The sequence below is a fragment of the Oncorhynchus tshawytscha genome, linkage group LG19, assembly GCF_018296145.1.
Source record: "Oncorhynchus tshawytscha isolate Ot180627B linkage group LG19, Otsh_v2.0, whole genome shotgun sequence".
NCBI classification, from domain to species: domain Eukaryota; kingdom Metazoa; phylum Chordata; class Actinopteri; order Salmoniformes; family Salmonidae; genus Oncorhynchus; species Oncorhynchus tshawytscha.
The window spans coordinates 38,234,892-38,257,981 of NC_056447.1; the positions used below are offsets into that span (position 1 = coordinate 38,234,892).

The 23,090-nt window shown below is 45.6% G+C and overlaps 1 protein-coding gene across 4 annotated transcripts in view; it reads right to left on the reverse strand.

The window, feature by feature from the left end:
- LOC112218727 (bile acid receptor) overlaps positions 1–22,777 on the reverse strand; it is a 36,061-nt gene extending 13,284 nt beyond the window's left edge. For 2 of the 4 annotated variants that reach the window (XM_024379783.1, XM_024379782.1), the window contains exons 1-3: positions 22,627–22,777; positions 9,518–9,731; positions 5,750–6,118 (exon numbers count right to left, since the gene is read on the reverse strand). In XM_024379783.1, coding sequence (XP_024235551.1) covers positions 5,750–6,118; positions 9,518–9,614 — 466 coding nt within the window. In that variant the 5' untranslated portion in view covers positions 9,615–9,731; positions 22,627–22,777. The other 2 variants (XM_024379784.1, XM_024379785.1) reach the window with 2 other exon arrangements.
- Positions 22,778–23,090: the final 313 nt, after the last annotated feature.

Genomic DNA, 23,090 nt, shown 5'->3' on the forward strand with positions numbered 1-23,090 from the left:
CTCTAGATCACCTTCACTCCACACACAAAAATGCATAAAAAGCTCTCCCTCGCCCTCCATTTGGCAAATCTGACCATAACTCTATACCCCTGATTCCTGCTTACAAGCAAAAACTCAAACAGGAGGTACCAGTGATGAGCCCAAGACAGAAGTGGTCAGATGAAGCGGATGCTAAGCTACATGACTGTTTAGCTAGTACAAACTGGAATATGTTTCAGATTCATCCGATGGCGTTGAGGAGTTTACCACATCAGTCACTGGCTTCATTAATAAGTACATTGACAACGCCTTCCCCACGGTGATTGTATGTACATATCCCAACCAGAAGCAATGGATTACAGGCAACATCCACACTGAGCTAAATGCTAGAGCTGACACTTTCAAAGAGCGGGACACTAATCCGGACACTAATAAGAAATCCCGCTACACCCTCAGACGAACCATAAAACAGGCAAAGCGTGAATACAGGACTAAGATCGAATCCTACTACGCCTGGGTCTGACGCTCGTTGAATGTGGCAGGGTTTACAAACTTTCACAGATTGCAAAGGAAAACCCAGCCTCGAGCTGCCCAGTGACAAAAGCCTACTTGACAAGCTAAATGCCTTCTATGCTCGCTTCAAGGCAAGCAACACTGAACCATGCATGAGAGCTTTTCCAGATGACTGTGTGATCACGCTCTCCGTAGCTGATGTGAGTAAGACCTTTAAACAGGTTAACATTCACAAGATGGATTACCAGGACACATACTCAGAGCATGCGCTGACCAGCTGGCAAATGTCTTCACTGACATTTTCAACCACTACCTGATCCAGTCTGTAATATCTACATGTTTCAAGCAGACCACCATAATCCCTGTGCCCAAGAACGCCAAGGTAACCTATCTAAATGACAATCCCCGTAGCACTAACATCTTTAGTTATGAAATGCTTTGAAAGGCTGGTCATGGCTCACATCAACACCATAATCCTATTTTTTATGGAATATTGACCTAAGTGTACAGGTGCTCATTATCAGCAACCATCACTCCTGTGTTCCAATGACACGTTGTGTTAGCTAATCCAAGTTTATAATTTTAAAGGGCTAATTGGTCATTAGAAAACCCTTTTGCAATTACGCTAGCACAGCTGAAAACTATTGTTCTGATTAAAGAAGCAATAAAACGGATCTTCTTTTGACTAGTTGAGTATCTGGAGCATCAGCATTTGTGAATTTGATTACAGGCTCAAAACGGCCAGAAACAAAGAACTTTCTTCTGAAACTCGTCAGTCTATTCTTGTTCTGAGAAATGAAGGCTATTCCATGCGAGAAATTGCAAAGAAACTGAAGATCTCGTACAGCTATTCCCTTCACAGAATAACGCAAACTGGCCCTAACCAGAATAGAAAGAGGAGTGGGAGGCCTCGGTGCACAACTGAGCAAGAGGATAAGTATATTAGAGTGTCTAGCTTGAGAAACAGACGCCTCACAAGTCCACAACTGGCAGCTTCATTAAATAGTACAGGAGGGGGACTAAGCACACACCCCTGAGGGGCCCAGGCCAAGGAGGGGCCCAGGCCAAGGATTCCAGGATCCAGTTACAGAGGGAGGTGTTCAGTCACAGGGTCCTTAGCTTAGTGATGAGCTTGGAGTGCACTATGGTGTTTAAAGCTGAGCTGTTATCAGGTATGAAGGTAAGAAGGCAGACCACGTCGAGTAAACATTAGTTTAATATTTCAACAGCGGCAGGTGATAGACAGGTCAAGGAAGGCAGGGGTCAGTAAACCAGAGGTGGGGCAACAGTACCGGACGGCATGCAGGCTCAGGGTCAAGGGCAGGCAGAGTGGTCAGGCAAGGTGTCAGAGGAAGGCCCTAAAACTTGTCAAAGACTCCAGCCACCCAAGTCAAAGACTGTTGTGTCTCCTATCGCACTGCAAGTGGTACCAATTCACCAAGTATGAAACCAACAGGACCCTGACCATCTTCTACCCCCAAGCCATAAGACTGCTAAATAGTTAGTTACATAGTTAAGCAAATAGCTACCCAGACTCTCTGCATTGACCCTTTTTGCACCATTTGTTTGTTATTCATCACATACTGACACTGTTTATTATCTATCCTGTTGCCTAGTCACTTTATTCCTAGTTGTATGTACAGTACCAGTCAAAGGTTTGGACACACCTATACATTGAAGGGTTTTTCTTTATTTGGACTATTTTCTACATTGTAGAATAATAGTGAAGACATGTTCTAAAGCGAGTACTGTAACAATATTTGTCGTTTGGTTATTTTTTGACGTCATTAAAAATGTTATAAAAGAAATACTGTAACTTCAAAAGTATGCACACTATATATGTGAAGTGTCCATCCTCTATGTTTTGTATGAAATATGAAACATGATGAAAGTGGTTTTGTTAAGAGAGGGGTGTGATCTTAGAAAATATAAGAGGAAATTGTTTCTATAACTTTGTACAAGTAAGTAGTCACCGCCCCCTTGAGCCCCCCTCAGAGAATGTGTCAGCCTCACGAACCACCCCTTTAGAAGAACTGTATAAAATGATGGGTTAAGAATGAACACTTCAGACCAGAGAGACGTGTAGCTGCAGCTCACGTCCAAAGTGGTTTGAACTCAATCTCAACACAAGGTAGAGACGTTAACGTCACCTTCCGGACAATCACTGGTACGGCTGATTAGCTGTCCAAAGTAAAGTATCTCGAAAAGCAAATTTAAATGGGACTATTCCACTACTCTTCTCGAATTACCGTAGTACGCTACTCTCATCACCCCACTGAGAACCATCGACACACCATCGATCTTCAAAGAATCATCTTTCAGAGAGAGTGGAAGTAGAGTGAGCTCTGTATTTCTGTTCAGGACTACATGACGGGTCGCCGGATGCCAACGAGTGGCCGGTGCTTCTACACCTGCATTGCTTGCTGTTTGGGGGTTTAGGTTGGATTTCTGAACAGCACTTTGTGACATCAGCTGATGTAAGAAGGGCTTTATAAATACATTTGATTTATTGATTGATTGATGCTGGGAGACGGCAGAGGAGAGCAACAGTAGAAAACGGGTGGGGACCACATTTGGACAATCAGTGCCTTACAAGCGCACCGCAAAAAAGGCCCAACACCCTTTCCAAGAAGTCCTGGCTCTGACAGAAATTCACGAAGAACCAAGACATTTACACAAATACATTCATGATTTCTTACTCCAAACGGGTGGCGGTTCATGTGCAAAGTATATGATTACTGTGAGAGTAGTTTCTAAATGTATCAAAGTATTATGTCTCTGTCTCTCTCTGCCCCCCTTCCCTCTCCATCTCTTTTGTAACAAGCTGCCATATTGTGTCAGGCCACTAGGGACCTGTTTCAAATGTATTAAGTATGTATGTTTATCCTGTGTTACCATTTAGTTAGCTAGTAAATAAATAATTAAACCAATTTGTGTAGTACTGAATCAGAAGTAAGGCTGGGGTTTTTGCAGATGCAGGAGGTTACGACTGTTCAGAATGATGATATGATACGAGGTTATGATTAATACGTTGACTGTTTATGGAGATATAGGCAAAGACCTTTAGAGTTTAATTTGGGAGATGGTAACTCTTTAAAGAACTGCTCTCGTGGTGCCCCAATTCATAATGAGTTAATTGTATCATGATTAACTTAATCGGGTAACAATTCAACATAGTTAGTTGAATAGATAAAAAACAGTCATCAGATTAATGAAGGTTAACACAGCCAACAAGTGCTCAGCATATGTGGGAACTTCTGCAAGACTGTTGGAAAAGCATTCCTCATGAAGCTGGTTGACAGAATGCCAAAGCTGTCATCAAGGCAAAGGATGGCTACTTTGAAGAAAATATAATATAAAATGTATTTTCATTTGTTTAACGCAATTTTTTGGTTACTACAGTTGAAGTCGGAAGTTTACATACTCTTAGGTTGGAGTCATTAAAACTCGTTTTTCAACCACTCCACAAATTTCTTGTTAACAAACTATAGTTTTCGCAAGTCAGTTGGTACATCTACTTCGTGCATGACACAAGTCATTTTTACAACAATTGTTTACAGATTGACTGTGCCTTTAAACAGCTTGGAAATTCCAGAAAACGATGTCATGGCTTTAGAAGCTTCTGATAGGCTGATTGACATCATTTGAGTAAATTGGAGGTGTACCTGTGGATGTATTTCAAGGCCTACCTTCAAACTCAGTGCCTCTTTGCTTGACATCATGGGAAAATCAAAAGAAATTAGCCAAGACCTCAGAATTTTTTTTGTAGACCACCACAAGTCTGGTTCATCCTTGGGAGCAATTTCCAAATGCCTGAAGGTACCACGTTCATCTGTACAAACAATAGTACACAAGTATAAACACCATGGGACCACGCAGCCGTCATACCGCTCAGGAAGGAGACACATTCTGTCTCCTAGAGATTAACATACTTTGGTGCGAAAAGTGCAAATCAATCCCAGAACAGCAGCAAAGGACCTTGTGAGGATGCTGGAGGAAACAAGTACAAAAGTATCTATATCCACAGTAAAAGTCCAATATCGACATAACATGAAAGGTCACTCAACAAGGAAGAAGCTACTGCTCCAAAACCATCATAAAAAGCCAGAATACGGTTTGCAAATGCACATTGTGAAAAAAATCGTACTTTTTGGAGAAATGCCTTCTGGTCTGATGAAACAAAAATAGAACTGTTTGGCCATATTTACCATTGTTATGTTTGGAGGAAAAAGGGGGAGGCTTGCAAACCAAAGAACACCATCCCAACCGTGAAGCACAGGGGTGGCAGCATCATGTTGTGGGGGTGCTTTGCTGCAGGAGGGACTGGTGCACTTCACAAAATAGATGGCGCCATGAGGCAGGAAAATGATGTGGATATATTGAAGCAACATCTCAAGACAATAGTCAGGAAGTTAAAGCTGGGTTGCAAATGGGTCTTCCTAATGGAGCATACTTCCAAAATCGTGGCAAAATGGCTGAAGGACAACAAAGTCAAGGTATTGGAGTGGCCATCACAAAGCCCTGACCTCAATCCAATAGAACATTTGTGAGCAGAACTAAAAAAGCGTGTGCGAGCAAGGAGGCCTAAAAACCTGACTCGGTTACACCAGCTCTGTCAGGAGGAATGGGCCAAAATTCGACCAATTTATTGTGGGAAGCTTGTGGAAGGCTACCCAAAACATTTGACCCAAGTTTAACAATTTAAAGGCAATGCTACCAAATACTAACTGAGTGTATGTAAACTTCTGACCCACTGGGAATGTGATGAAAGAAATAAAAGCTGAAATAGATCATTCTCTTTACAATTATTCTGATATTTCACATTCTTAAAATAAAGTGGTGAACCTAACTGGACAGGGAATTTTTAAGACAGGGAATTTTCACTAGGATTAAATGTCAGGAATAGTGAAAAACGGAGTTTAAATGCATTTGGCTAAGGTGTATGTAAACTTCCGACTTCAACTGTACATGATTCCATATGTGTTATTTCATAGTTTGGATGTCTTCACTGTTATTCTACAACGTAGATATAATTCAATAACTTCAAATCCCTACACATCGACTCGGTACTGGTACCCAGTGTACATATCAAAATTAACATTACTCATTGTGTATTTAATATTACTTTTATTTTTTTGTGCTATTACTTTTCTATTATTTCTGTATTTTCTGTCTTTCTGCATTGTTGGGAAGTTCCCGTAAGTAAGCATTTCACTGTTAGTCTACATCTGACAATTTTTGTATCATGTTTTGATACCTTTACACCCCTCACAGGTGAGAGCATTATAGTGATACCCGGATGCCTTGTCCCCACACACCACACACAGTTCCTCCCCTTTGACACTGCCTGTGTGGGACGTGTGCCGGGTCCTATTGCACACCGCAGGCACTATGGTGGACGCATCTTCCATTTCAGCATTATAAGTGCCCTCTAGGGGTCCTTTCCTCAGTTCATACATCCCTGTGCGTGAGTACCACTCATCGGTGTTGTACTGGGGGTAGTAGTTCTGACTGGAGTAGTATGGTGGGGAGGGCTCCACCGAGGGGTATTGCATGCTGGGATAGCTGATGAAGGGTAAGACTTCCTGGTCTTGGAGCAGAGGGCTCCCTTGTTCTGACAGAATATCTGGATGGAGAAAAGAAAGAGGCATAGATTAAATGAGAGTATCACTGAATAGAAGTGTGCAATAAACTGATGATTTTAATGATGTAGAGTTTTTATAGCCAATAAAAAGTCAGCATTTTTTTAGCATGGTTCAGAAAAGCCACAAATGTTCCTGTATTTTCCCAAGCATAGTGAGTCACAACAAAACCGTTTATCTGATCAGACAAAAAACACTTCCCAGCAGAAGCTAAAGTAGTATTAGATAGTGACTTAATTTGAGTTTTTAAATGTTAACATAACAGGGGATAGTAATCTACACATATAAAGCAAAACTTAAAGGTAGACTCAGCGATATGACGTAGATGCAAAAAGTAAACAGCATAGTGGGTCAATATTTGCAACAACTAAGAGCGTTGAAGCGTGAGGCTCAACTTCTCCACTGTTTTGGTGTGCTGGCTACCACACTGTAACAGCATGAAGCTAACCCATGCACATGCGCAGAGTCTGTGTGTGACTGTAAGAGCAAAGTATGCATGTAGCTCATCTCAATATCTGTGGCAACATCATTTCGCTGAGTCTACCTTTAACCTCACGCTCTCACAGAACACTGTAATAAAAGACTGAAAGGACAGCTTGGGATAACTAACTACCTCCAAAGAGATATAGTACTTTTTAACCTTTATTTACTGTAACTAGGCAAGTCAGTTAAGAACAAATTATTATTTACAATGACAGCTTAGGAACAGTTGGTTAATTAACGGCCTTGTTCAAGCGCAGAAAGACAGATTTTATCTTGTCAGCTCAGGGATTCAATCAAGCAACCTTTTGGTTACTGGACCAATGCTCTAACCACTGGGCTACCTGCCAGCCCTGTACTTACTGCATATACAGTGGGGAGAACAAGTATTTGATACACTGACGATTTTGCAGGTCTGTAATTTTGTATCATAGGTACACTTCAACTGTGAGAGACGGAATCTAAAACAAAAATCCAGAAAATCACATTGTATGATTTTTAAGTAATTCATTTGCATTTTTATTGCATGACATAAGTATTTGATCACCTACCAACCAGTAAGAATTCCAGCTTTCACAGACGTGTTTGTCTTTAAGAAGCCCTCCTGTTCTCCACTCATTACCTGTATTAACTGCACCTGTTTGAACTTGATACCTGTATAAAAGACACCTGTCCACACACTCAATCAAACAGACTCCAACCTCTCCACAATGGCCAAGACCAGAGAGGGTGTAAGGACATCAGGGATAAAATTGTAGACCTGCACAAGGCTGGGATGGGCAACAGGACAATAGGTAAGCAGCTTGGTGAGAAGGCAACAACTGTTGGCGCAATTATTAGAAAATGGAAGAAGTTCAAGATGACGGTCTGTCACCCTCGGTCTGGGGCTCCATGCAAGATCTCACCTCGTGGGGCATCAATGATCATGAGGAAGGTGAGGGATCAGCCCAGAACTATATGGCAGGACCTGGTCAATAACCTGAAGAGAGCCGGCACAAAAGTCTCAAAGAAAACCCTTTGTAACACACTACGCCGTCATGGATTAAAATCCTGCAGCGCACGTAAGGTTCCCCTGCTCAAGCCAGCGCATATCCAGGCCCGTCTGAAGTTTGCCAATGACCATCTGGATGATCCAGAGGAGGAATGGAAGAAGGTCATGTGGTCTGATAAGACAAAAATAGAGCTTTTTGGTTGTCCTGTCCCCTTTGCAGAAAAGCATCCCCAAAGAATGATGTTTCCACCTCCATGCTTCACGGTTAGGATCGTGTTCTTGGAGTTCTTCTCATCCTTCTTCTTCCTCCAAACACGGCGAGTGGAGTTTAGGGGAGGATGGATGGGGCCATGTTTCGCGAGATCTTGGCCAACAACCTCCTTCCCCCACTCAGTAAGAGCATTGAAGATGGGTCACATGACAACGACCCGAAACACACAGCCAGGGCAACTAAGGAGTGGCTCCGTAAGAAGCATCTCAAGGTCCTGGAGTGGCCTAGCCAGTCTCTAGACCTGAACCCAATAGAAAATCTTTGAAGGGAGCTGAATGTCCGTATTGCCCAGCGACAGCCCCGAAACCTGTAGGATCTGGAGAAGGTCTGTATGGAGGAGTGGGCCAAAATCCCTGCTGCAGTGTGTGCAAACCTGGTCAAGAACTTCAGGAAACGTATGACCTCTGTAATTGCAAACAAAGGTTTCTGTAGCAAAATATTAAGTTCTGCTTTTCTGATGTATCAAATACTTATGTCATGCAATAAAATGCAAATGAATTACTTAAAAATCATACAATGTGATTTTCTGGATTTTTGTTTTAGATTCCGTCTCTCACAGTTGAAGTGTACCTATGATAAAAATTACAGACCTCTACATGCTTTGTAAGTAGGAAAACCTGCAAAATCGGCAGTGTATCAAATACTTGTTGTCCCCACTGTATCTATACTTATATTTCTACTTATATTATACATATTTCTATATTTCAGAAATGCTTTATCATCAGGTTTATCTACTCTGTCATAAAATATACAGTAGTAATTCTAGTCCTATTTTGTAAGCGTGAACCCTTGGTTAGACGTCAGCTGGCATTTGAACCATTTCAATACCTTAACTTTTATTCATTAAAATACATTAAGGTACAAATACATACTGGGCAACAACAAAAAACAGCTGGAATGTAGCCGTACAGTTTTATAGTGTTGAGTTAATCCAAACTCATCTGATAACACACATAACCCAAACTGACGCAACACGATCGACGGGCGTGAGACACTGACCTCCTTAAGGTTTGATCTGGACCATGGCCATCTCAGGGTCTCCCAGAGCATCCACAATAAAAACCTCCCCTTTCTCTGTCATTCTCTCTCTCTCCCTCCCTCTCTATCTCTCTTTCTTTCTCTGACCAACTGAAAAGTAATCCCCCTCTGCGGCTCTACTCTTACCGTTACTTCTTCTACTTCAGCATAACTCCCTCTATTGTCTTCGGAAAAGGAAATTCTCAATTAAAATGCTGGTTCAATAGTCCTAAAACAGAACAGTTTTGTACTTGCATGAGGACTGACTCAGGAATGACAAAGGGGAGCAAAGGTTTTCATGGTTACTTATTAACTTGACATTCACATTTCTGCCCATCAATAACGTAGTTGTTTTGGTAATGTGTAAAGTCACTTTCACATCTGGCCTGTGTGACTGGCTGCAACTGACTGAGAGGTAATCTGTGTCATAGGTGTCTACTCGATTGCCTGATCCCAGATCTGCATGTGCCAACTCCCATATCATTGGCATGCCATATAAATATACTGTTAAAAAAATATGGTACACTGCATATTGTGTATTGCATGACAAAAATAGTCAGAGGAGTTGGATGAAGCACATACAGTACTGATCTGGGACCAGGCTAGTCATTGGAGGTCGCTTACCAAAGAAGTGTGAGCTCTCAGACAGTGGGAATCCATCGTTGGGAGGGATCTGTAGTAGTCCCACCACATTGACGTTGTGGCCCACCCACTCATTCATTCACAAATCTGGTTGGAACTCAGCTCAGAACCTCAGCTCAGAGTAAAGATGGTGTGATTGGCCAAGACACAAGGAGGGAATTAAGAAAGTTCTTTCCAGTCCAATCCTGTAAGAAAACTAAGATACACCCAGACATAATGTTAGTGTTAGTTTTGACATTTCGTTAAGCTACTTGGTGTTAAATACCTCATGGACAACTCTTTAGCCTTCAGAAAGTATTCACAACCCTTGACTTTTTTCACGATTTGTTGTGTTACATACTGAATTTAAAATGGATTAAAATTAGATTTTTCTTTCACTCGCCTACATACAATACCCCATAATGTTTTTATGTTAATTACAAATGAAAACCTGAAATGTCTTCAGTCAATAAGTAGTCAACCCCTTGGTTATGGCAAGCCTAAATAAGTTTAAGAGTAAAAATTTAAGTAACATACTAAGTTGCTTGGACTCTCTCTCTGTGTAATAATAGTGTTTAACATGATTTTTGAATGACCACTTCATCTCTGTACCCCACACATACAATTATCTGTAAGGTCCTTCAGTCGAGCAGTGATTTTCAAACACAGATTCAACCACAAAGACCAGGGATGTTTTCCAATGCAGAAGGGCACCCATTCAAATCCAATCAAATCCAATTTTATTGGTCACATACACATGGTTAGCAGATGTTAATACAAGTGTAGCGAAATGCATGTGCTTCTAGTTCCAACAGTGCAGTAATATCTAACAAGTAATCTAACCATTCCAAACAACTACCTAATACACACAAATCTAGCAAGTAATCTAACAATTCCCCAACAACTACCTAATACACACAAATCTAAAGGGATGACTGAGAATATGTACATATAAGTATATGGATGAGCGATGTCCGAGCGGTATAGGCAAGGTGCAGTCGATGGTATAAAATACAGTATATACATGTGATATGAGTAATGTAAGATATGTAAACATTATTAAAGTAGCATTATTTAAAGTGGCATTGTTTAAAGTGACTAGTGATCCATTTATTAAAGTGTCCAGTGATTGGGTCTCAATGTCGACAGCAGCCTCTCTGAGTTAGTGATTGCTGTTTAGCAGTCTGATGGCCTTGAGATAGAAGCTGTTTCTCATTCTTTCAGTCCCAGCTTTGATGCACATTGGTAGATGGGTAAAAAAAGCAGAGATTGAATATCCCTTTGAGCATGGGGCAATGATTAATTACACTTTGGAGGGTGTATCAGTACACCCAGTCACTACAAAGATAAAGACATACTTCCGAACTCAGTTGCCAGAGAGGAAGGAAACCGCTCAGGGATTTCACCACGAGGCCAATGATGACATTAAAACAGTCACAGAGTTTATTGGCTGTGATAGGAGAAAACTGAGGATGGAACACAACATTATAGTTACTCCACAATACTAACCTGACAGAGTGAAAAGAAGGAAACTTATAAAGAATACAAATATTCCAAAACATGTATCCTGTTTGCAATAAGGCACTAAAGTCATACTTTACTTTTTGTCCTGAATACAAAGTGTTATGTTTGGGGAAATCCAATACAAGATATTACTGAGTACCACTCTCCATATTTTCAAGCATAGTGGTGTCTGCATCATGCTATGGGTATGCTTGTCATCAGCACAGACTACGGAGTTGTTTTCTGATAAAAATAAACAGAATAGAGCTAAGCACAGGCGAAATCCTAGAGGGAAACCTGGTTCAGTCTGCTTTCCACCAGACACTGGGAGATTAATTCGTCTTTCAGCAGGACAATAATCTAAAACACAAGGCCAAATCTACATTGGTGTTACTTACCAAGAAGACAGTGCATGTGGCCGAGTAACAGTTTTGACTTAAATTTACTTGAAAATCTATGGCAAGACCTACAAATGGTTGTCTAGCAATGATATACAAACCAATTTGACAGAGCTTGAAGAAATTTGAAAATAATAATGGGCTAATGTTGCACACACAATCCAGGTGTGGAAAGCTCTTAGAGACTTACCCAGAAAGACTCACAATCGAAATCACTGCCAAAGGTGCTTCTACAAAGTACTGACTCAAGGGTGTGAATACTTTTGTAAATAAGGTATTTCTGTATTTCATTTGCAAACATTTCTAAAAACACATTTTTACTTTGTCATTATGGGGTATTTGTCACGCCTTGACCTTAGAGAGCCTTTTTATGTCTCTATTTGGTTTGGTCAGGGTGTGATTTGTGGTGGGCATTCTATGTTTTGTTATCTATGATTTTTGTATTTCTATGTTTTGGCCGGGTATGGTTCTCAATCAGGGACAGCTGTTTATCGTTGTCTCTGATTGGGAACCATACTTAGGTAGCCCATTTTCCCTTCTTTCTTTGTGGGAAGTTGACTTTGTTTAGGGCACATAGCCTTTAGCTTCACGGTTTGTTTGTCGTGTTTATTGCTTTTGCCGGCGTCATCTTAAATAATGAATATGTCCACTCACCACGCTGCACCTTGGTCCTCCTCCTTCAACAGCCATGACAGAACTTCCCACCACCAAAGGACCAAGCAGCATGGTAAGAAGGAGGACTGGACATGGGAGGACATTTTAAATGGCAAGGGATCCTGGACGTGGGAGGAGATCCTGGTCGGGAAGGATAGCCTGCCCTGGGAGCAGGTAGAAGCAGAGCGGAACGGCAACGTTATGAGGGAACACGCCTGGCAAGGAAGCCCGAGAGGCAGTAACACAGGGAGTGTGGCAGAGTCAGGTTGGAGACCTGAGCCAACTCCCGTGCTTACCGTGGCGGGCGTCATACTGGTCAGGCACCATGTTATGCGGTGGAGCGCACAGTGTCTCCAGTATGCGTTCTTAGCCCGGTGTGCTACATCCCAGCTCCCCGCATCTGCCAGGTTAGGGTGAGCATCCAGCCAGGACGGATTGTGGCAGCCCTGCTCTCCAGACCTCCAGTACGTCTCTATGGCCCAGGATATCCTGCGCCGGCTCTGCACACTGTCTCCAGTGAGTCTGCACAGCCCAGTGCATCCTTTGCCTGCCCCACGCACGTGCCGGGCCAAAGTCACCATCCAGCCAGGACGGGTTGTGCAGGCTCTTAGCTCGAGACCTCCAGTGCGCCTCCATGGCCCAGTGTATCCAGTGCCTTGGCCAAGGACAAGGCCTCCTGTACATCTCCCCAGCCTGGTGAGTCCTGTGCCTCTGCCAAGAACTAATCCTCCTGTATGCCTCCCCAGCCTGGTGAATCCTGTGCCTGCTCCCAGAGCCAGGCCTCCTGTGTGTCTCTCCACTCCAGTGATGATCCATGGCACGAAGCCTCCAGTGATAATCCATGGCACGAAGCCTCCAGTGATGATCCATGGCACGAAGCCTCCAGTGATGATCCATGGCACGAAGCCTCCAGTGATGATCCATGGCACGAAGCCTCCAGTGATGATCCATGGCACGAAGCCTCCAGTGATGATCCATGGCACGAAGCCTCCAGTGATGATCCATGGCACGAAGCCTCCAGTCATGATCCATGGCACGAAGCCTCCAGTGATGATCCATAGCACGAAGCCTCCAGTGATGATCCATGGCGCCCAGTCCGGGGCCCGCAACAAGGGTGCCCAGTCCGGGGCAGCGGCGAGGTTCCCCACACCAGAGGCGTCACCAAAGCGGGGTGAGCCAGAGGTGGAGCGGGGTCTGCGTCCCGCACCTGAGCCGCCACCGCGGATAGATGCCCACCCAGACCCTCCCCTATAGGTTCAGGTTTTGCGGCCGGAGTCCGCACCTTTTGGGGATGGGGGTACTGTCAAGCCCTGACCTCAGAGAGCCTTTTTATGTCTCTATTTGGTTTGGTCAGGGTGTGATTTGTGGTGGGCATTCTATGTTTTGTTATCTATGATTTTTGTATTTCTATGTTTTGGCCGGGTATTGTTCTCAATCAGGGACAGCTGTTTATCGTTGTCTCTGATTGGGAACCATACTTAGGTAGCCCATTTTCCCTTCTTTCTTTGTGGGAAGTTGACTTTGTTTAGGGCACATAGCCTTTAGCTTCACGGTTTGTTTGTCGTGTTTATTGCTTTTGCCGGCGTCATCTTAAATAATGAATATGTCCACTCACCACGCTGCACCTTGGTCCTCCTCCTTCAACAGCCATGACAGAACTTCCCACCACCAAAGGACCAAGCAGCATGGTAAGAAGGAGGACTGGACATGGGAGGACATTTTAAATGGCAAGGGATCCTGGACGTGGGAGGAGATCCTGGTCGGGAAGGATAGCCTGCCCTGGGAGCAGGTAGAAGCAGAGCGGAACGGCAACGTTATGAGGGAACACGCCTGGCAAGGAAGCCCGAGAGGCAGTAACACAGGGAGTGTGGCAGAGTCAGGTTGGAGACCTGAGCCAACTCCCCGTGCTTACCGTGGCGGGCGTCATACTGGTCAGGCACCATGTTATGCGGTGGAGCGCACAGTGTCTCCAGTATGCGTTCTTAGCCCGGTGTGCTACATCCCAGCTCCCCGCATCTGCCAGGTTAGGGTGAGCATCCAGCCAGGACGGATTGTGGCAGCCCTGCTCTCCAGACCTCCAGTACGTCTCTATGGCCCAGGATATCCTGCGCCGGCTCTGCACACTGTCTCCAGTGAGTCTGCACAGCCCAGTGCATCCTTTGCCTGCCCCACGCACGTGCCGGGCCAAAGTCACCATCCAGCCAGGACGGGTTGTGCAGGCTCTTAGCTCGAGACCTCCAGTGCGCCTCCATGGCCCAGTGTATCCAGTGCCTTGGCCAAGGACAAGGCCTCCTGTACATCTCCCCAGCCTGGTGAGTCCTGTGCCTCTGCCAAGAACTAATCCTCCTGTATGCCTCCCCAGCCTGGTGAATCCTGTGCCTGCTCCCAGAGCCAGGCCTCCTGTGTGTCTCTCCACTCCAGTGATGATCCATGGCACGAAGCCTCCAGTGATAATCCATGGCACGAAGCCTCCAGTGATGATCCATGGCACGAAGCCTCCAGTGATGATCCATGGCACGAAGCCTCCAGTGATGATCCATGGCACGAAGCCTCCAGTGATGATCCATGGCACGAAGCCTCCAGTGATGATCCATGGCACGAAGCCTCCAGTGATGATCCATGGCACGAAGCCTCCAGTCATGATCCATGGCACGAAGCCTCCAGTGATGATCCATAGCACGAAGCCTCCAGTGATGATCCATGGCGCCCAGTCCGGGGCCCGCAACAAGGGTGCCCAGTCCGGGGGCAGCGGCGAGGTTCCCCACACCAGAGGCGTCACCAAAGCGGGGTGAGCCAGAGGTGGAGCGGGGTCTGCGTCCCGCACCTGAGCCGCCACCGCGGATAGATGCCCACCCAGACCCTCCCCTATAGGTTCAGGTTTTGCGGCCGGAGTCCGCACCTTTTGGGGATGGGGGTACTGTCAAGCCCTGACCTTAGAGAGCCTTTTTATGTCTCTATTTGGTTTGGTCAGGGTGTGATTTGTGGTGGGCATTCTATGTTTTGTTATCTATGATTTTTGTATTTCTATGTTTTGGCCGGGTATGGTTCTCAATCAGGGACAGCTGTTTATCGTTGTCTCTGATTGGGAACCATACTTAGGTAGCCCATTTTCCCTTCTTTCTTTGTGTGAAGTTGACTTTGTTTAGGGCACATAGCCTTTAGCTTCACGGTTTGTTTGTCGTGTTTATTGCTTTTGCCGGCGTCATCTTAAATAATGAATATGTCCACTCACCACGCTGCACCTTGGTCCTCCTCCTTCAACAGCCATGACAGAACTTCCCACCACCAAAGGACCAAGCAGCATGGTAAGAAGGAGGACTGGACATGGGAGGACATTTTAAATGGCAAGGGATCCTGGACGTGGGAGGAGATCCTGGTCGGGAAGGATAGCCTGCCCTGGGAGCAGGTAGAAGCAGAGCGGAACGGCAACGTTATGAGGGAACACGCCTGGCAAGGAAGCCCGAGAGGCAGTAACACAGGGAGTGTGGCAGAGTCAGGTTGGAGACCTGAGCCAACTCCCTGTGCTTACCGTGGCGGGCGTCATACTGGTCAGGCACCATGTTATGCGGTGGAGCGCACAGTGTCTCCAGTATGCGTTCTTAGCCCGGTGTGCTACATCCCAGCTCCCCGCATCTGCCAGGTTAGGGTGAGCATCCAGCCAGGACGGATTGTGGCAGCCCTGCTCTCCAGACCTCCAGTACGTCTCTATGGCCCAGGATATCCTGCGCCGGCTCTGCACACTGTCTCCAGTGAGTCTGCACAGCCCAGTGCATCCTTTGCCTGCCCCACGCACGTGCCGGGCCAAAGTCACCATTCAGCCAGGACGGGTTGTGCAGGCTCTTAGCTCGAGACCTCCAGTGCGCCTCCATGGCCCAGTGTATCCAGTGCCTTGGCCAAGGACAAGGCCTCCTGTACATCTCCCCAGCCTGGTGAGTCCTGTGCCTCTGCCAAGAACTAATCCTCCTGTATGCCTCCCCAGCCTGGTGAATCCTGTGCCTGCTCCCAGAGCCAGGCCTCCTGTGTGTCTCTCCACTCCAGTGATGATCCATGGCACGAAGCCTCCAGTGATAATCCATGGCACGAAGCCTCCAGTGATGATCCATGGCACGAAGCCTCCAGTGATGATCCATGGCACGAAGCCTCCAGTGATGATCCATGGCAAGAAGCCTCCAGTGATGATCCATGGCACGAAGCCTCCAGTGATGATCCATGGCACGAAGCCTCCAGTGATGATCCATGGCACGAAGCCTCCAGTCATGATCCATGGCACGAAGCCTCCAGTGATGATCCATAGCACGAAGCCTCCAGTGATGATCCATGGCGCCCAGTCCGGGGCCCGCAACGAGGGTGCCCAGTCCGGGGGCAGCAGCGAGGTTCCCCACACCAGAGGCGTCACCAAAGCGGGGTGAGCCAGAGGTGGAGCGGGGTCTGCGTCCCGCACCTGAGCCGCCACCGCGGATAGATGCCCACCCAGACCCTCCCCTATAGGTTCAGGTTTTGCGGCCGGAGTCCGCACCTTTTGGGGATGGGGGTACTGTCAAGCCCTGACCTTAGAGAGCCTTTTGATGTCTCTATTTGGTTTGGTCAGGGTGTGATTTGGGGTGGGCATTCTATGTTTTGTTATCTATGATTTTTGTATTTCTATGTTTTGGCCAGGTATGGTTCTCAATCGGGGACAGCTGTCTATCGTTGTTTCTTTGTGGGAAGTTGATTTTGTTTAGGGCACAGCCTTTAGCTTCACGGTTTGTTTGTAGTGTTTATTGTTTTTGTCTGCGTCATCTTAAATAAAGAATACCACGCTGCACCTTGGTCCTCCTCCTTCAACAGCCGTGACAGTATTGTGTGTTGATGGGTGAGATTATTATTATTTTTAATACATTTTGAATACAGGTTGTAACAGCAAAATGTTGAATAAGTCAAGGGGTATGAATACTTTCTGAAGGCACTGTATTCATTGGCAATGCATTATTCTACATTGTGGTAATTATGATATTTGCAGATTTATCCAAATTTAACAATGGCCATACCTCTACAATTCTTATGAAGTAATGTAAATGGCTTAATTCATCCTATTAAAAGAAAATCCTCACTTACTGCAAAAAAATTGAATGCATCCCTCTGTGTTTACAGTATATGGGACCTCCCTCGCAACTCTCCCCAGTGCTACAATAGCCGTTGACCAGGGTAAGACAGTATTACCCTCTGACTGCCCCCTATCAATGTACAGTAATTAAGTCTCAGGTACTAAGTCTTGATACCAACACACCTGACAGGTCCTCTTTCCATACAGGCCAAGGTGAGGTGACATCCTGGGTGTGCCCCGTAGGAGGTGAAGGAGAGGGGTAAGATAGGTGCTTATAGAAATTCTGGTAGGGACCATACAACACTAATGTGCTGGGCAAAGCTATCTTGGTTTATTAACAGTGAAGTAGCCTACTGTGGTGGAGTACACTTGCCATCCACTTAAAGTGTTAACTATACAGTAGTCTTAAAGTGTTTACTATACAGTAGTCTTGCGTTGACAGACTTCCAAGTCTCTTGGCTACTGGAATGAACGAAAGTCTCAAATTGAGGTTCCCAGTATTATAGTATTCTAATTCCTCAAAACACCTCATTGGATAATCCAATACTTATTGAATTACTGTGCTTGATAATGAATTGCTGAAAATAATGGTGCATAAACAGTAGAGAAAGCCAACATTTACTTTCTATAACAGGCTGTGTATAATACAATAGCATGCATTGTCAAATAATTTAATTTCAGTTTGTGTTTCGCTGGTTACATTTGGTAAGATTGGCTGCATAAAGCCACTGAAAATGTAATTTCCTCAGGACCTTGTCTCGTGTCATGTCTTGTTTCCCTTTTGGTGTAACCATAACCACACTGAACACTACTCAATTATTGTCTTTAGGTTACATTCTGTATTGGGAAAGGGGGATACCTAGTCAATTGCACAACTGAATGCCTTCAACCGAAATGTGTCTTCCGCATTTAACCCAACCCCTCTGAATGAGGTCTGTTCCTGTGCAGAACACAGGTGCTATTCTATTCCTCTATTACAGTAAAATAAACACAGTCCTTTCCCCAAACTTTTCCATGGACTCCCTGAATCTATCACTGACTAGCAGCACCCATGGTGGCGTTAACTGACATCAGGCTGCAGTGAACAGAGAGGAGGTAAATCACCATGTGCACCATGGGTTGGAACCGGTTCAGGGAACAGAACAGAAAAAAGGTATTTATTTTCTGTTATGAGGAACAGAATCAGAACTGGTAACAAAAGTGACCTATACTTTCCACAAAAAATTTCAACAAAGCGCCTATGCAAAGCCCTCACTCTATCACTCAGAAACTAATTCCAGTGTCTGCCTGCCAGCTGAAACTATTTGCCAGTGTGTGCATGTGTAGGCTACCTGCACATCCCCTTCCGAAGCATAGTCTAGTAAATAAAGTCAAATGTTATTTGTCACATGCTTCGTAAACAACAGGTGTAGACTAACAGTTAAATGTTACTTAAGGTCCCTTCCCAACAATGCAGAAAAGATAAATAATTATACGAGCAATAAATACACAATGAGAGGTAATTGAAGTAGATACACTATATATACCAAAGTATTTGGATACCTCTTCAAATGAGTGGATTCGGCTATTTCAGCCACACCCGTTGCTGACAGGTGTATAAAATCGAGCACAGAGCCATGTAATCTCCAGTGGTGTAAAGTACTAAATATCTGAAAGTACTACTGAAGTAGATTTTTGGGGTATATGTACTTTACTTTACTATTGATATTTCTATCAACTTTTACTTTCACTTCACAATGTTAAAAAAAAAACTATTTTTACTCCATACATTTTCCCTGACACCCAAAAGTACTCGTTACATTTTGAATGCTTAAAAGGACAGGAAAATGGTCCAATTCACACACTTATTAAGAGAATATCCCTGGTCATCCCTACTGCCTCTGATCTGGCGGACTCACTGAACACACATGCTTCGTTTACAAATGATGTCTGAGTGTTGGAGTGTGCCCCTGACTATCCGTAAATAAATAAAACAAGAAAAGATGCTGTCTGGTTTGCTTAATATAAGGACTAAAAATGATTTATAATTTTACATTTGATACTTATATTTTAGCAACTACATTTACCTTTGATACTTAAGTATATTTAAATCCAAATACTTTAAAACTTTTACTCAAGTAGGATTTTACTGGGTGACTTTCACTTTTACTTGAGTCATTTTCTATTAAGGTATCTTTACTTTTACTCAAGTGGTGTAAAGCTTGCCGCCATTGGACTCTGGAGCAGTGAAAACGCGTTCTCCAGAGTAATGAATCATGCTCCACCATCTGGCAGTCTGACGGACGAATCTGGGCTTGGCGGATGCCAGGAGAACGCTACCTGCCCCAATGCATAGTGCCAACTGTAAAGTTTGGTGGAGGAGGAATAATGGTCTGGGGCTGTTTTTCATGGTTCGGACTAGGCCCCTTAGTTCCAGGGAAGGGAAATCTTAATGCTACAGCATACAATGACATTGTAGATGATTCTGTGCCTCCAACTTTGTGGCAACAGTTTGGGGAAGACCTTCTTCGGGAGCGTCGGCACCCCCATCGCCTCTCTCCGTCCTCCGTTGACCGCTCTGAGTCAGAGCCTGAACCCATGGAGGTAGGGGCCATACGCCTACCCGCGGCTGAGCGACGCCGTCAGAGACAGTTAGGGCTCTGTCCCTATTGTGGCCAGGAGGGGAACCACCTCCAATGGTGTCCGGTACGTCTCAACCCGGAATACATGAGAGCAGAGGGACGGCCCTGTGATCATCCGTTTCCTGGGTTAGGCGTGAGTATCGATTTCACTAGCTGGCTGTCCCTCATCTATTGTTTCTACAGCTCTAGTGGATTCCGGTGATGCGGGGAATTTTATTGACCAGGCCCTTGCCTCCTCCCTGCACATCACCTCATACCCGTTCTCTTCTCTGTTTCCGGTCCAAGCATTGCGTCCGTTGGGATCCGGTACTATTACTCACAGTCACAGCTTCTCACCATGGGACCCAAGCACCACCTCCGCACCCTTGCACAAAGTCATTCTTGGTCTCCCGTAGCTCCAACTCCATAATCCCATCATCTCCTGGTGGATTACCGCCTGGAGACCAAGATGTCGGAGGACCTGCTTTCCCGCACCCTGTGTTTCCATGTCAGCAGAGGACCCTGTGAGTGTCTGCCAGCCCATCAACTGGTCCTCCCGTATCGTTGGCCTCATGTTCTGGGACGTAGATGTGGACATCCGCCAGGCTCTGGGGAGAGAACCCACTCCTGCCACCTGCCCTCCAGCACGCATCTACGTTCCCACGGGGGTCAGAGATTGGTTGCTGACCGGGGCACACACATCCCTCGCCACTGGACACCCAGTTATCACCTGCAACATTCAATCCCTTTCTGAGAAATACTGGTGGCCCACTTTGGCGCAGGATGTTGCACACTATGTCAACTCATGTTGAGTATGTACTCAATCTAAATCTCCCAGGCACTCTCCAGCAGGGAAACTCCTTCCCCTTCTTGTGCCTCAGCGTCCCTGGTCTCATCTGTCCATTGATTTCATCACTGATCTCCCCTCCTCTGATGGTTTCACCACCATTTTGGTGGTTGTGGACAGATTCTCAAATTCATACCGTTTCATCCCTCTCTCTGGTCTCCCAACTGCTCTCCAGGTCGCAGAGGCATCGTTCCAGCAGGTCTTCCGGGCACTATGGCCATCAGGAGGATATTGTCTCTGATCGTGATCCCCAATTCACATCACGTGTATAGAAGTTTTTCAAGGAGAAGCTGGGGGTCACGGTCAGCCTCACTTCCGGGTACCAGCCTCAATCTAACGGTCAGGTGGAGAGGATGAACAAGGCGCTAGGGAGGGTCCAGAGGAGTCACTGCCAGGACCGGCAGGGTGAGTGGGCCCGATTCCTTCCTTGGGCTGAATACGGCCAGAATTCACTTTGTTACTCCTCTACCAGGCTGTCTCCCTTCCAGTGCGTCCTGGGGTACCCGCCGGCCCTGGCTCTGTGGACCCCGAGCCAGGCAGACGCTCTTGCGGCGGACGAGTGGTTCCGGCATGCAGAGGCGGTTTGGAAAGCTGTCCACGTCCGGCTCCAATGCGCCGTCCGCCAGAAGAAGAAGCAGGTGGACTGCCACCGCAGTGAGGCTCCCATAGTGAGGCTCCCGTGTTCCATCCTGGTGATCGCGTCTGGCTCTCCACCAGGAACCTCCCGCTCCGCCTGCCCTGCTGGAAACTGAGACCCCGGTTTGTGGGGCCATTCAAAGTCCTCTGGAGGGTCAATGAGGTAACATACTGATTACAGCTCCCCACTAACTACCGGACCCTCTTTTCATGTTTCCCTCCTCAGGCTGGTGGTTCCTGGTGCCCTGGCTAATGCCATCCCCCATGACACCCCTCCGCCTCCCCTGGACGTCGTGGGGTCAGATCCAGTACCTGGTGGACCGGGAGGGGTATAGTCCAGAGGAGCAGTGCTGGGTTCTGGTGGATGCCATTTTTGATGAAAACATAATCAGAGAATTCCACCTTCGCCATCTGGACCAACCTGCTCCATGCCGTCGGGACCGTCCTCCTGGCCGTCGTCATCCTGTGGCTGGAGCGGCGTCTCGGCGGAGGTACTGTCACATCTGCTCCCCCTCTTCTGTGTCAACGTTGCTGGTCTACTAACCACTGGTCCTGGCAACCCATCATTACGCACACCTGGCAACCTTCATTACACACTCCTGCGCCTCATCAGACACACTTGGACTTCATCACTTCCCTGATTACTCCCACTTTATCTGGCACTTCATTGTATTCACCACTCAGGCAGTATTGGTTATGTTATCTTGTCTGCCATTTTGTATTGGTCTACGTTCGTTAATATTAAACTCACTAACTGCACTCGCTTCCTGACTCCTTAAGTCAACGTTACACTTATTGAAATAATGCATGTCATAACAAGATGCCAAGCTCCTCCTCAAACCTCTTTCGCTCTCTCCCCACAGGCAAAATTTCAGTGGCATCTTGCGCCCTACATTTATCTGTCCAATGCTTGTAAACAACTATAGCTTGCCTGCTCTATATCAAGCTGCTCTAACCGCACAGATTGGTGAAGTAATTTTATGTTGAGCTAAATGTATAAAATGTCAATTTCAGCGGTTTAAAAAGAAACAATATAAATTGGTACTTTTTGGGGGGTTCAAAACTGTTTTTTTCTGGTCAGAACAGTGGAACAGAACAAAGAAATGTATGGTTCTGTTTAGAATGACACGATTGGAAAATAATTTCAGTTCCAACCACTGATGTGAACCATTGGATTTATAAATCTTACCTGACATAGCTTTAATGAATTACTCAGGGCTAATTTCCCCAGAGATTAAACCGCAGCCCACATGAAGATCCCAACGAGGGCGTCAACGCCAGTTTGTCAGCCTACACAACGAGTCAACCTATCCCTCTCACCAATTATGACAAGTATTTTTTTTTACAGCTCGCTATACGTGATACATGTTTGAGTTATCATTCGTCCTTACCTTATTTCTCAGTGTGGATTTCCCCTGTGTAAATCCAGTCTAGTCCCAGCCTTCACCCTCTCTCTGATCTCCACGTAAAGTACAGAACCATCAATATTTGCTAATGAGCATCTGAATGTCTGGGGTTGTAGGAAGAGTATGTGTGACTGGCTGGGGTCATGGTGAAAGGGGACAGTGGTTATTAATTAAGCTGTCCATTCCTCTCCATGAACGCACTACCCCTCTTCCCCCTCACTACCCCTCTTCCCCCTCCTCCCCCGCCTCCTCCTATCCCCAAAAGCCCTCCTCATCCAACCAAGCGATGTGGTGGCCATGTCTGCTGCCTAACATAGAGACCAGACCAGTGTTCTCCCTCTGACACGTCACAGACACATACACAATTAGCCACAGGAAGTAAGTCTTGGATGAGGCACAAGTTAATAAGTTGTAAGGCAAGGCATTCATTGGATACAGTAGTTCATGTT